Raw genomic sequence first — 15,968 nt, 5'->3', positions numbered from 1 at the left:
ACTCCACCCTGCCTGCACTCTTTTCTACACTTCTCTAACACACTCTCCATTACTTTGCACTGTTGACCCCAGCTCCTGAACTTCTCCACCTCTTTTCCCTTCAACCGCACCACTCCACTGCTCTCCCTCTCATTCACACACATGTACTCTGTCTTACTCCTACTGACTTTCATTCACCTTCTCTAGGGTTTTGGTACAATTAGTTACTATTAGATGTCTCATAAATAGTTCAACCTGTGCATAACAAAAGATCACATAATCTCAATTTAATAACCAATCTCTGGAAGGTCTCAATTTGTTATATATACCTCATCAAATAGCATGTTTTTTAATATTACTATTATTATCTAAACATAACATTATCATTGAACATTAACATGTTAAAACTTGGAAATGCATGGCACAACTGTGAATCTGTCTAAAGGAGGACATCTACCAGAAAATCAGTGACCAGATAAAGAGCTAAATAGTCAGAAAAGCAACCAAAAAGTTACTGAAGTTTAACTTGGTGTCATTCAGCCAAATAACATATTTTGCATTAGCAAACATGCTTTTTGACAAACACCACACAGGTTTTATGACTCATCTCGTCACATTAAGTCTATGTTGACAGAATTTCTGTGCTGTGGTGTCCTGTGGTGTCCTGTCCTCAGCTTTGTCAATCTGAGCTGTGGATCTCTCCAGCTCCATCAGAATTACCTTTGGTCTCAGTTGTTTTTTTTACTAATGCCTAATATACCCTGTCTCTGAAACTATTTGGAATAATTTAGGCATTCCTATTTTCAGTTGTCATTATTTCCATATTTTACATAATAAATTTATTGAAGTGTTACAGGATGATGAGAGTTTCAAAGATTATAATAAATATATTTTTAGGAGGGTGGTGGTGAAAAATAATGCAATACTGTACAAGGCACTGTACTTGTAGGTGTGGGCAAAGGTTTTGAGAATGACAAAAATATTACATTTCCAAGTCTGCTGCTTCCATGTTTTTAGAACCTTTTGTCAGATGTTACTATGATGTACTAAAGTATAATTATAAGCATTTCATATGTGTCAAAGGCTTTTGTTGACAATTACACTACATTTATGCAAAGAGTCAATGTTTGCAGTGTTGACCCTTCTTTTTCAAGACCTCTGCAATTCAACATGCTGTCAATCAACTTCTCGGCTACGTCCTGACTGGTGGTAGGCCTCACTTGCATAATCAATGTTTGGAGTTTGTCACAATTTGTGGGTTTTTGTTTGGACCCAAAATGTCAATGTTTTGTTCCCTGAGCCTTATGGCAATCCATCATGCTGATTGTTCATCACCAAACTGTTCTTGGGGGTTGGGAGACGTTGCTCTCTGAGGATGTATTTGTACTATTCTTTATTCTGTGTCCTTAGGCAAAATTGTGAGTGAGGCCACGCTCATGGCTGAGAAGCCACCAAACACATCAAATCAAATCAAATCAAATCAAAATCAAATAAAATTTTATTTGTCACATACACATACATACAGGGTACGACATACAGTGAAATGCTGCATGAATGGTGTTAGGATGCTTTACTGTTGGCATGACACAGGACTTATGGACTAACTAACAACTGGAACCAAATTTCTTGTGTGTGTCAACACACTTGGCCAATAAACCTGATTTTGACTAATTCTGATTATGGTAATGCTCACAGGATTTCCCAAACAGTCCTCCAACAGCCTTTGGCTCACTGTGCATGCAGATACACTCTCCACCTGCCTCCACCTTGAACCAGTCTGTCATTCCTACTGCACACTTCTCTGCTGTCACTCTGTCCTCATGTCCTGCACCACCCTCACATACTTCTCTGACACACCAGACTTCCTCATACAATACCACAACTCCTCTCTCAGCACCTTATTATACACATTCTCTAAATCCACAAACATACAATGCAACTCCTTCTGACCTTCTCTATACTTCTCCATCAGAAGTCTCAAAGCAAATAAGGCGTCTGTGGTGCTCTTCCTCTGCATGAAACCATAATGTTGCTCACAGATGGTCACCTCTTCTCTCAGCCTGGCTTACACTACTCTTTCACATAACTTCATAGTGTGACTGATCAACTTTATTCCCCTGTAGCTGATGCAGGTCTGCACATCTCCCTTATTCTTAAAAATTGGTACCAGTACACTCCTTCTCCATTCCTCAGACACCTTCTCACTTTCCAAAATTAAGTTGAACAAACTGGTTAAAAACTCTACTGCCATCTCTCCTAAACATCTCCATGCTTCTACTGGTATGTCATCTGGTCCAACCGACTTTCCACTCTTCATTCTTTTAATCGCTGCTCTCACTTCATCCTCACTAATCCTATCCACTTCCTGCTTCACCATCTCCACATCATCCAATCTTCTCTCTCCTTTGTTGTCTTCATTCATCAGCTGCTCAAAATTCAATTCAATTCAATTCATTTTTATTTGTATAGCGCTTTTAACAATGAACATTGTCTCAAAGCAGCTTTACACAGATAATGTGGTGATTAAACATAAATATGTTCTTTGTAAATACTCCCTCCATCTTCCTAACACACTCTCCTCACTAGTCAACACATTTCCCTCTCCATCCTTTAATGCTCTAACTTGCAGCACATCCTTCCCAGCTCGGTCTCTCTGCCCTCTGCCTGGCCAATCGGTACAAATCCTTTTCACCCTCCTTAGTGTCTAACTTCTCATAGAGCTCTTCATATGCCTTTTCCTTTGCTTTTGCCACATTCCTCTTTACCTGCTGCCACATCTCCTTGTACTCCTGCCTAATTTTCTCATCACTCTGTCAATCCCAATTCTGTTTCGCCAGCTTCTTTCTCCTTGTGCTTTCCTGCACTTCCTCATTCCACCACCATGTCATAGTTAAGATGCATACCGACAAACAATATAGCCACGCCATAGCAGTTCTATCTGATATCTGGTCATAGTGTCAACAAATATAACACTAAAATTCTGTTGAAATTAGCATGCAACACACCACTACTGACAGCAATAACAAAGCAGTGCTGCAACTAACAAACATTATGCACCACTGTCCTTAGTGGTAGAAGCAATTGATCTTGATTGTTTGCTCTTGGAACAATGCATGTTGTATTTGTTTAATATTAGAGATTTTGTAAATCTTTTGTAGAACAATTGCTGTACCACTGGACTTTGGTTGTAAGACATACCCATGTAATCAAGACCTCAAAATCTGCCATTGCCTGACGGGTAAATCAACACAAGCAGTCTATAATTGTTCGTGCCGATGAGACGAAACACTTGTAGCTGTTTTAGTTGATTCAATTTTTCTGGCTGTGGAACCACTATCCCTTATGCAGATAACAAAAGCACTGCTGCCTTGTAGGAGGATCGAACTTTAGATTATGAGATTAACAAACGACCTACTGCGCTAATGAAGCAACCGGAGAGCTGTCAGTTATTAGCTGCTACTGCTTTGAGGATTTACTACAAATTAAGGCCCTGTTGCCTGTTGTTTTTCTTAAATGTATAAAGATTTTTGACCTGATTTAGACCAACTGTGTTTTCAATGTACTGACTGTAATGCATATCTATGTTAGTATCAACCTCAGAATCTGAGATTGCTAGGGAGTTGTAACACCACAAACTGTATGTTCATTGATAAAGTGGCCTATAATTGTTTGTGTTGATATTACAGCGCAGTTGTACCCAATTTTGCATGATTTTCATTGCAGTTTGTATGGCCATAGTACCACGCTTACAGCAATAACAAAGGGGAGCTGCAACTAACCAACATTAGGCAGCAATGTCCTTAGTGGTATAAGTAGCTGATCTAGATTGTTTGCTCCTGGACCCAAGCATGTTGTATTGGTTTAAAAGAAGATATTTTTAAATCATATTTATAACAATTGCTGTACCTTTGGACTGTCTACTTTAGTTTAAAGACATGAAATAGTTGTATCCATGTTCCTAATCTTTGTTAATCACAACATTAGTGTGGGCTTTGGATGTGTGAGCACAAAGTACGGAATGATTCTGTTTCAGATATATAGATTTCTAACATCCGATTAGGATACAGCAACATTTTGATCAAATGAGTAGAACCATGTAGAACAAGAGGAGATTTTTTCCAAAGTGTGTACAACAAAGTATTTTGGGTTAGTACGAGAAGCACGGATATGCCACATCCAATATGGTTCTTCAATCTACCTGGTGTACAAATAAAGTTACTAGCAAGACCAGTGGAAAATTGAAATGACTCTGGTGGGGCTCAAACCCACAACCTTTGAAAAGCTCAACTGCTGAGTCCAAAAGTCCAATGTGTGAGCCATTGCACTACAGAGTTCTACATTGCTCATGTCTGTATTTTACTATCCCGGGACTGTTCATGTTAATGGATGGCATGTGCTAATAAATGCTATCAACGAGAAACACATGGCTGAAAACAAAAACCTATAAACAAAGGAAAAGTAATTGGAAGGCATTCAAGTGGACACAACAAAGGACACACACATCAGGCACTGCTGGGATTTGAACCCAGGATCTCCTGTTTACGAGACAGGCGCTTTAACCAACTAAGCCACAGCGCCTTGATGGTACTCAGACAGATTTTGAATAAAAATACTTTTTAAAACTAAAGGCGAAAGATAGTAGTGTAAGGTTCAGGAAAGAGGTAAAGAGGTGAAGAGGTGCTGGATGACTGGGCAACTACTGTATCAGTGATAAGGGAGACAGATAGAAAGGTACTTGGTGTGACATCTGTAAATAGAAAGAAATACAAAGAGATGTGGTGGTGGAATAAGGAAGAACAGAAAAGCATGAAGAGAAAGAGATCGGTAAAACAGGATTGGGATCGGCAGAGTGATGAGAAAAATAGGCACAAGTGAAAGAAGATAAAGATTGATAAAAAAAAGGAAAAGGAAAAAGGAAAAGGCATATTAGGAGCTGTAAGAGCAGGTGGACATTAAAGAAGGAGAAAAGGATTTGTACCCAATGACCAGACAGAGGGACCGAGCTGGAAAAGATCTGCCGCAAGTTAGAGCAATAAAAGATGTGTGTTGGGAAGATGGAGGGAGTATCTTGAGCAGCTGATGAACGAGGAAAATGTGAGAAAGAGAAGGTTGGATTGTGTGGAGATGGTGAAGCAGGAAGTGGATAGAATTAGGAAGGAGGAAGTGAGAGCAGAGATTAGGAGGATGAAGAGTGAAAAGTCGGTTGTAACAGATGACATACCAGTAGAAGCAGGGAGATGTTTAGGAGAGATAGCAGTGGAGTTTTTAACTTGTATGCCAAGGAAGAGCACTACAGATGCATTATTTGCTTTGAGAATGTTGATGGAGAAGTATAGAGAAGGTCAAAAGGAGTTGCAATTTTGTGTTTGTGGATTTAGAGAAAGCAAACAAAAGGGTGCCGAGAGAGGAGTTGTGGTATTTTATGAGGAAGTCAGGGGTGTCAGAGAAGTATGTGAGGGTGGTGCAGGACATGTACGAGGACAATGCGACAGCAGTGAAGTGTGCAGTAGGAACGACAGACTGGTTCAAGATGGAGATTGGACTGCATCAAGAATCGGCTCTGAGCCCTTTCCTGTTTGCATTGGTGATGGACAGGTTGACGGACAAGGTCAGAGAGGAGTCTCCATGGACTATGATATTGTTATTTGTGGTGAGATTAGGGAGCAGGATGAGAAGAACCTGGAGAGGTGGAGGTACATGATGGAGAGAATGGGAATGAAAGTCAGTAGGAGTAAGACAGAGTACATGTGTGTGAATGAGAGGGAGGGCATTTTGGTGGTCTAGTGGTTAGGATGCGGCGCTCTCACTGCTGCGGCCTGGGTTCGATCCTTGGTCAGGGAACCAACCCTAGCAACTTTTATTGCCGGTCCCAAGCCCAGATAAATGGGAAGGGTTGTGTTAGGAAGGGCATCCAGCGTAAAAAATATATGGCAAATCAAACGAGCGGAGGATCCACTGTGGCGACCCCTAACGGGAGAAGCCAAAGAAAGATTTTACATTTGCGGCATTTAGCAGACGCCCTTATCCAAAACTATGGAGTGGTACGGTTTCAGGGAGAAGAGGTGGAGAAGGTGGAGAAGGTGGAGGAGTTCAGTTACCTGGGGTCAAAAGTGCAAGTAATAGAGAGTGTGTTAGAGAAGTGAAGAAAAGAGTGCAGGCAGAGTGGAGTGGGTGGAGAAAAGTGATAGCAGGAGTGATTTGTGATAGAAGAGTATCTGCAAGAGTGAAAGGGAAAGTTTATAGGACTTTGGTGAGACCTGAGATGTTGTATGATTTAGAGACAGTGGCATTGAGTAAAAGACAGGAGGTGGAGCTGGAGGTAGCAGAGCTGAAGATGAGGTTTTTGTTGGAAGAGACAACAATGGACAGAATTAGAAATGAGTTTATTACAGGGACAACACATGTAGGACGTTTTGGACCTAAATTTAAATGTGAACAGTTCCTGATAATTGTGGGCTACATATACAATTTAAATATCTTTGAAAATAAGACATTTTGAGATTTACTGTCCATTATTCAAAGTTGATATGGCTCAAAAAGGATTTTTTTTATTAAGTTATAGATGTTTGTTACAATACCCTAGTTCAGCCTAGCATTGTGGATGGTAAAGATGCTGAGTTAAAATGAAAATGGTGTTAGTTACAACGATAACTGAACTTCAGTCCCAGCTACTACGTTAATAAGGTCAGTTAAGTCCAAAGAAAAAAAAAACAACAAGCACAGCTAACTTTTTTTTTTTCTTTTTTTTTTTTTACCAATGTTGAGTTAGTAAGTACATTCCAGAAGTTAACCCTGACAATGTAGATAGTTTCCTTCAGTGAAAGTACAGATTTCTGTTGCTGAACAGCGATGGTGGCAGAAGATCATGGTGCACAATGATGTCTGCTGCAAACACACTGAATAGATAAGGAGATAATTGGGATGTGTGTGGTGTGTAAAAGTACAGCACGAGTACTAGAAATGTTGCATCACTGACTCCTAACCAAGGAATAATCTCATAGGTGGAACCTAATATTACTTTTAGCACACCAATCTATTAAAAGAATGATATTAATGAATTAAACACTGATTGATATCTAATAAATTATCATGACTCCAAAACCTTCTTTCAACAACTTCTAAAAAATTGCGCAAATAAATCCTCGGGTGCTGTGGAAAGTTAGAGTCAGGAGTTTCTCTCATTATTTATCTCTCTCAAAATGTTCTACTTGATGTTGAACTGATGCTGAACTGTATGTTTGTGCTAGTAGATACCACCAAGCGGCAATAGTGGTTCTAGCTTGAATGACAGCCTGAGTGAAGTACGCCATGACCCAATGTCTCCCCTATTGATTAGTTTTAGCTTTAAAAAGCTCCTCTCTGCTTCAGCTACCATCACTGGATAAATAAGACATATTTTTAGAGCAGTCCACAAATTTGGAAACATTTCTGAAAGCTCCATTTCATAAATATATATCACCCTAAATGCATTTATTATTTAATACGCATGTCATTGTGCACAATCTATCAAACTCTCAGAACCAAGAATCATACAACTCTTTGGCTAATTGTAGCTATAAGATATACACAACATCTCGATCCTTATAATATGTGTCTTATCCTTTGCACTGGAGATTTCCTTCACTAATCTCAGTTCAGGACCTATTCAGTATAATCAAAGAAAACCTTTATGACATCACCTCAATTAAAGGTAACCAAATCAATGATTGTTAGTTTAACTACAATTCAACTAGACTAGTTAGTTGGTAATTGTTTTGATGCTACACACATTATGATAAACTACATACTATAAATCATAATGTTATGCAGCTAAAATAAATATTGTTGCTATATGCATTAAACCATAGCAAATGTTATTTGGATTCAGCTCTTTCTACTGATACCCTCACCTCCTTTCTGAGTGTATGAGTAAGGCAATTTCTCCGGGTGGTGGGTGCATTAGTTCATTGACCTTAACATGATATAATGTTATAATATAGGTTATGATATACATTGGATTTCTTGCAAAAACCTGTACTTTTCTCAAAATTCTCATTTCATCTCTCAAAAGTAGGTATTTGTTCAATAAACATCTCATTCTTATCAGAAGTCCCTTTGTCATTGTTTACAAAGAAAATCATGAAAATGTTGAGTCATGTTGTCAGTATGATGGTGTACAGGTTTAGTATTTCTTGATATAAACTATGGTTTGGATCACAGTGAAAATGCACAAAATTTGACTTCCTTTTGTTTGGCATCTATGAATTTCAGCAGCACAAATGTATTTATTTGATTGCATATTTGATCTACATTGATTACAAGAGACCGAACAGGATTCACACTTTTACTGTACTGTACAAGCGTTCGTTTGTTTCTTAGTTGTTTATCCATTTTCAGACTTTATAATTCTGTGTTTTGCTCTGACTGTATTCACTCTCTAAATGAAGGTCCACATAATTCACCTTTGACCTGTTTTAGAGAACTGGTTGATTATCAGTTGATCTGATGTCGTTCACTCGCCTTTATTAGTGACATTCAAGATTCATCTGCACAATTTATCAATTCAACACATTTACAAAAAAAAAGTTTAATAGAAATTTTCGATGACAGATGATGACAACTGGTATAACCATTTTGCATTCAATTACTCATACAATGAACTAATATGTTTTTGGTTTTAAAACTATTCAGGTGAAACCAGTATAATGTATTTTGATCAACATGAACATAAACAACTGATAATGAAGAAAACAGCAGACACTCGTAAACAATCGATTAAATTAATGAAGAAATGTTCTTATGATGAGCACAAGTGACTAAAAGATGTGGAGGTCGAACCAGGAGAAACGCTCCAAAGCAACTGAGAAAAACTGTGAAAGCAAACAGCCGCTGGGTGGCGCTGCTAACGCAAACGCGCCGTGTAGCGACGTCGCAAAATAATGACGTCAGCGGGGAAGTAATTGACACCCTCCGAAGAAGAAGTGAAGGTCTGCTTTATATACAGCTGTTTCGGGGAAGAAAGAAGGTGTGACTAACACAAACATTTGTCTATTATTTTTATTATTAACAAATTGTGTTTTATTGCAGAAAGCTTCTATGGTAAGCCGAACTGTTAGCATGAGGCATACCATTAACAAGGTTTTCTGGTGTTTACATTCTTCCAGCTGCAAGTACCTGTTTGGTATAACTTATACACATCTTGTCTGATATATTTATTTGTCCTGGTATTAGATTATATAAATCCTCTATGGGTTTGCATGTAAACGTGTGCAAACGGGTGATTATAAGGTGGTATTCCAAACAGTTCTACATTCCCTACATGTGTGCACTACATGTGTGCACAAGTGCTCTACCTTTTCGTTAGTTTTGAAGTGTACTAGATGTGCAATAAGTGTGCGACCAGAGACTATTTTTTGCTCCTGTTTGCTCGCTCAGCAATTACAGTATACAGTAAAAAAAACAGAACGAAACAATAAACCTAATAAAAGTAAATAAAATTGTCTTACAAATGTGTTTTGTTTTGTTCGAAGCAAACCATGGCGTTAACACAGGTGTCTTCTAATAAGTGCGCCGGTGGATACCAGAAAGTGTTTGAGCATGAAAGGTAAACAAACAAACAAACAAACAAACAAACAATCTTCTGGACTGATTTGAGTTTATCTTCTGTAAATTGAGGGAGTGTATATTTCTGTACACCTTCTTGCATGTGCAAGAACCCCATTAGATCATTTCTGATCACTAGTTTTTTTTTTTAACTTTTAATCTTTTTAATATTGTGTAGCCTTCCACAAGCTTCAAGTCAAATCAAGTTTATTTCTATAGCGCTTTTCACAACAGACATTGTCTCAAACAGCTTTACAGAAATCAACAGTGAAGGTGAATGGTGTGCATTTATCCCTGATGAGCAGCCATGGTGACTGTGGCAAGAAAAATCTCCCTTAGATGTTATGAGGAAGAAACCTTGAGAGGAACCAGACTCAAAAGAGGAACCCATCCTCATTTGGGTGACATCAAACGAGTTCTCGCTATCGTTTATATCATTAGATGCAGTAGAAATCATTATTTTTACTTCCCCCTTGGGTACAAAGTCAGCTCTATAAAGATATGGTTTACATGGGTTGGAGTGGAAGATCTTGATTGGCTCCAACCTCAGCTCTATTGAACACCTTTCAAATGTACATTGGAACCTGACTTTACAAACACCCCAGTGGAACATCTCCCCAGAGGGGTGGATGCTATTATAATAATAAATTCGGACTAAAAGGTATGTTTAGAAAGCATAGATAAATCTTATGGTCAGGTGTCCACATACTTTTGTCCATATAGTGTACCATGGTGCTAAATGGATGTAACTCCTTCACCAGTTTTTTTTGTTTGAGGTTTTTGTCAAACTTTTGGGCCCTGTTTATCACTTTTTGTTCATTATTTTTGTGGCTGAACAATGTAGTGTCTGTTTTTTAATATTTGCAGACAGTTTTTAAAGATCCAAAAGGTCTTGGCTTGGCGTTTAGATTTTCCTTTGGTGTGAAGGGTAAAAAGAACCTGAGAAAATACTTTGCATTTTGTAATTATTGTCATTTTGTGTTTTTGGAATTATTGATCAAATGAAAGATGATAAAGCATGCTTTATTCATATAAGGAAAGAAACAGCCACAGGTCATTTCCATGACTTAAGGTGCTGTGTAGACATTGCCAGAGACGGTTTTCTTGTTTGGAAAATTACACACAAAATACAATTTTTTGTATTATCTTTTATTTAATACGGGAGCTTTGAGGATGGATTGGACTGTAGTTAATGTCAACAGTCTGCTACACTGACTCAGGACTACAGTTTGCTTCTGATCATCATCACTGTACCCCGCAACATCGTATATCTGCTATAAATGGACATTTGGTGCAACCCAGATGAAGATGGGTTCCCTCTTGAGTCTGGTTCCTCTCAAGGTTTCTTCCTTATGCCATCTCGGGGAGTTTTTCCTTCCCACAGTCACCACTGGTTCGCTCATCAGGGACAAACTTTGTAATAAAGAACATATTAATTTTTCATCACCACATTATCTGTGTAAAGCTGTTTAAAAGTGCTATACAAATAAATATGAATTGAATTTTGCATTTTCACATTTTTTGTTTTTTTCTTTCTTTTTTAAAGCTCTGAACTAAAGTGCAAGATGAAATTTGCCATATACCTTCCTCCTAAAGCTGAAACTGGAAAATGCCCTGTGCTCTACTGGCTCTCTGGTATTATAAAGCCTTCTTTCAAGTGTCCCAATGTCCCCACAATGATGTGAATTTCTTAAAAAGAAAAACAAGTATATATTTACAGAAATTGAATGATTTAAAATTTTTAAGCCTCAAGTTAAATGTATGTTTAGATGTAGCTGTAATTATCTGGATAATTGTTATTGCAAAGGAACGATAGTAGAAGCCTCCAAAGGTTTATTAGACAAAGACATGTATTTGTATGACAGGACTAACATGCACGGAGCAGAATTTCATCACCAAAGCAGGAAGCCAGCGATCTGCAGCCGAACACGGCATCATCATTGTTGCCCCGGATACAAGTCCACGTAAGTAAAAGCTCAGCTAAGCACACCTTAGATAAAATGCATGCAAACTGTGCGCCTGATTTATCCAGCATGATGCAAACTGGTTTATTTACAAATTTTGGTATTCATGAAAAATGTAGTATTTTCAGAAAATTGGCATTGTATACATTTGCTTGATTAAGCATATGAAGATTGATAAAACCCTAATCTACTAACTTGCTGGACTACTTTAATATAATGATTATTGTCATATGTTAAGGTCAATTTTATTGAATTTTTTTATGCTCACAGGATAGAACAGATGCACTTATCCAGAAAGATTCCTTCATTAGCAATACAACCCCATGCCAGTTAACTAGCTCAATGACCATCAATAATCAAGCACCATAAGATTTAGTCATTTATATTGTCAATAATGACTCATTTCCACATTTATAAGACATAAAACATTTGCTATCTGATTTGAGATTATGGTGACACTTGTGAGAGGGATCTTTAAAGATTAGAATGATTTTTTTTTCAGAGGATGAATACTCTAGTACATCAGTCTTTTTTGCTTATTGATTTTTTTCTTATATTTCCGGTCACAAAGTCACAACTAATTTAAACTCTCTGCAAACTGCATTTAGATTTTGACCTTTTATAATCTTTTTCATTAAAAGTTGCCTTTCTGCTTTTTATTTCACAGTTAATTCATTTTGTGCTCCTAATCCTTTGTAGGGACTTTTGTGCACAGGTTTCTAAATCTTTGTAACCCAATGGAAATGTTTTCTATTTGAATTGGTGTATGCACGTTTTTCCACACTTGATTTGAAGTGTGACTGCACTACTGTTAGGTGGCTGCAATATTGAAGGAGAAGACGAAAGCTGGGATTTTGGAACAGGAGCCGGTTTCTATGTTGACGCTACACAGGAACCGTGGAAGACCAACTATCGCATGTACTCTTATATCACTGAAGAGGTGGGCACAAACTCCCACTCATTCCTTGCTGAATCTTGCCTTAGCATGTGCCAAATCTTGTTTTTAGTAACAACTTCATACATCTGTAACTAGGCTCGGGGCGATTGGAGATTACTGCTAGTTTTAAAACAATTTCTAATTTGAAAGAAAGTTGGTATCCTGAAAAAAAAAATGCATATTAATATAAAATATGTTTACTTGTGAACCACTGAGATTTTATATGCTCAGCCTCAGTGTATGCAAATATTTATCCTTTACTGTATTTCTAAAATAAGCTCTTTTTCTTTCTTCCACTCAGCTGCCACGTTTAATTAATTCTAATTTCCCTGTTGATCCGGAGAAGATGTCTATATCAGGGCATTCAATGGGTGGCCACGGTGCACTGATCTGTGCGTTGAAAAATCCCGGGAAATATAAGGTATGAACTTCTCACCATTGTTATGTTGTTATTAATTCACACTCACTCCTCTGTACATACACATGGTATAACCAGAAATAGCTAACCACTTGCTCATCACAAACAGATGTGTTTCTTGAACAGAACCATGGGCATATTGTGGAGTTGGTCCTCATTGTGCCATTATAATATATTAGGTCTAATTTGACTTGTTTTTGAGTTATTAGGGAGCGAAAATGTCAAAGGTTAGCGCAACATGTGGCTATAACCATTTATTACATTTGTTTTTATAGGCCGTTTCTGCTTTTGCCCCGATCTGTAACCCAATGCAGTGCGCTTGGGGACAAAAGGCTTTTTCTGGCTACCTAGGACCTGAAAAATCCACCTGGGAGGTAAAGAGTTCAGAAAGAACAGTTGGTTGAAGTTGTCTTTAATAAGTAAAAAAAATATATATATATTTTTCAAACACTCAAGTTACTGCATGCTACTAGATTTATGTGGATTTGCACATTAATTTGTATTGTATTTTTATATATAATAAATAAATGAATGGATATTATATACAATGACTGTAACTTCAAAATAACGTAAATCTTGAGACATGACCTAATCTACCCAAGAGTCTTAAAGAATGGTCAGTTTCGGGTACTGTAGTTTGTTAAATAGTTTTTGTTAGTAATTTAACAAATTACAATACACAACTTATTGAATCGATTATATATGTGGGTAATTCGGGGAACATCTGTATAATTGAATGACAATATATTTATATTTGTAGTTTGTAAACCCACCGAGTGCTAAATTAGTGAGAAAAGGAAAGTAATGCTTGGCACAAAACAAACTACATTACTTACCTAGTAAAACTTGTATTGTAAAAATATCTGATGATTAAGTTTGAGATGAATGCTGGAACACAAAAATTGAATTTTCATACAGTTGTGTATTTTGTTTTAGGCGTTCGATGCCACGATATTGGCTGCCTCATATACGGGTCCAGAATTGGACATTTTGATTGACCAGGGCCGTGATGACCAGTTCCTGTCGTCCAGTCAGCTGCTTCCTGATAACCTGATCGCCGCCTGTTCTGAAAAGAAAATCCCTGTTGTATTTCGACTTCAGCAGGTCAGTAGTGCCTCTTTTGATGACTAAAAAATGTGTGTTAGAAAGCTGCAGAAAAACACCACTGGCTCCTGTTGGTCTTTTAAGAAGGTTTGATCAGCCTCAATCTCTGGCTCCCTTATTTACATGCTATGATAACATGACATGCTATCAATGTCAATGTATGAACAAATGAATGCTATAGTTAGGAAATCAAGGCATTTCCGTATTCCAGTTATTGTAGATCTGAGGAAAGTGAAACACAAACGGGGGGAAATACTGTCATTCTGGTACAGGTTGATTTTTCAGCCATCCAAATAATACTTTTCCAACTGGTCTGGCTTTTCATTTTTTTAGATGTTTTTTGGCAAAGTCTAATCTATTAAGTCTAACCTTTCTATTCTTAAAGCTAATGAATGGTTTGCACCTTGTAGTGAAACCTCTGGCCTTCTTGAAGATTGTCTGCTGGTCGGTTGTAGATCAACCACTGCAAGGTTTGGTGTGAATGCTGAAAAACTGTTCCTTTCAACAACGGTATAAAGAGTGATAATATGAACATTGAGTTCCAGTAAACTTTACAGAGACTTTTGTCTGAAGATCCAAATAAATCAGCAGTTTCTATAATAATGACCATCTGATCTGGTACCAATACAATCAAAATTACAGAGATAATCTATTTTCAATATTCTGATGTTTGACGTCAACTTTACCTGAAGTTTACCTTTACCTATACTTGCAAATAGACAGTGAAGTCTATTACTTTGTGGTGGTCCTAGAAGTGCACAAACACAGTTAATGGCTTTATTTTACACAGTCCAGGTACAGTACATTACTAAAATGTGTTTCCACCCTCTTTGTGTAGTTCTTTCCTCAGACCTGAAATCATTCAACTGGAATCTCCAATTTGCCTTGTTCTGATTTGCTGGCCTTTCAGTTCTAACCATTTTTCTGATCAGGTTTAGTCTGTATGGAAACTTTTTGAAAAATATAGTCTACCAATGCATTAACGAAGCCCATTACCATCTCTGTAAATATCTTGACATCCTCATAGCTGACCCAGAACATGATTTAATCATGTAGAGCCTCTGATTGTTAAACCAAGTGCCCCAGTGCTCTAATAGAACCTGAGCCATTCTAGCACAATTTATCTTATTACTTCACCACGTTAACCACCAACTTGTTGCCTTCTGCCTTGCTCATTGTTCGCTTCGTAAACTAGCCTTCGTCTGTGGTGTGCGAGAGCCAGGAAAGTTACACAAGTGGTAGGTTAAAAAATCCTCACAATGACAGGAAATTGTTTGACGGGCTGAAAAAGGCGCGCAACGAAACAATATTGATCACCAAACAGATTCAATAATTGTCATAAATTAAAGTAACAGATATTTGTTTAAAAAAATGTAATTGAGTGAAAGTAAAAAGTTAGAGAGGAGAAATAGTGAAGTACTGATACCAGAAAAATCTACTTAAGTACAGTAACAAAGTATTTGCACTTCATTACTTCCCATCTCTATAAATATCCCACATCTTTCTTACTCAGATTTTCTAAAGTCGACGAGAAACATACCATACCCACTAATAATTTGATTTGAGAATGATATGTATAAATGTGCACATACATATATGTATCTAACGATTTTTCTTTAAATGTTGCTTCAGGGCTACGACCACAGCTACTACTTTGTGTTCTCGTTCATCGATGACCACATCAAGCACCATGCGAAGTATCTGAATGCATAAGACAGAATATGTGATTATTTACATCACTTTTCACAACAATAAAACTATGTACTGATGTCGTTTGTCAGTATTTCATGTTTTAAAATTGAAGCCTCCGATCAAGTGTTTGTTTTTTTTGACATTCATTTTATTAACCTGGAAAGTGAATGTAAAGGGTCTGAAAATAAAATTCAAGGATTATTAACTTTGGTCATAAGGACACATTTTTGAGTTTTTGGATGGGCTTATGATGCTGATATTCATCTGAAGCTCATATCATATATTGTCATTA

The 15,968-nt window shown here is 37.4% G+C and overlaps 1 protein-coding gene and 1 non-coding gene across 2 annotated transcripts; one reads left to right on the top strand and one right to left on the bottom strand.

The window, feature by feature from the left end:
* Nucleotides 1–4,483: 4,483 nt before the first annotated feature.
* Nucleotides 4,484–4,557, bottom strand: trnat-cgu. The gene has a single exon. It is a non-coding gene; the product is annotated as a tRNA-Thr (tRNA).
* A 4,291-nt stretch (nucleotides 4,558–8,848) lies between these two features.
* esd (esterase D/formylglutathione hydrolase) lies at nucleotides 8,849–15,881 on the top strand. The gene is made up of 9 exons (XM_046845058.1): nucleotides 8,849–8,983; nucleotides 9,489–9,562; nucleotides 11,108–11,196; nucleotides 11,427–11,525; nucleotides 12,341–12,465; nucleotides 12,764–12,883; nucleotides 13,156–13,254; nucleotides 13,817–13,984; nucleotides 15,617–15,881. Exons 2-9 carry the CDS (start codon nucleotides 9,495–9,497, stop codon nucleotides 15,695–15,697), a joined length of 849 nt encoding a protein of 282 aa, XP_046701014.1. The 5' UTR covers nucleotides 8,849–8,983; nucleotides 9,489–9,494; the 3' UTR covers nucleotides 15,698–15,881.
* The last annotated feature ends 87 nt before the right edge of the window (nucleotides 15,882–15,968 follow it).

Source organism: Silurus meridionalis, chromosome 3 (genome assembly GCF_014805685.1).
Source record: "Silurus meridionalis isolate SWU-2019-XX chromosome 3, ASM1480568v1, whole genome shotgun sequence".
Classification (NCBI taxonomy): Eukaryota; Metazoa; Chordata; class Actinopteri; order Siluriformes; family Siluridae; genus Silurus; species Silurus meridionalis.
Note: the sequence above shows the minus strand (reverse complement) of the source record. Positions and strands in the feature narration are given on the sequence as shown.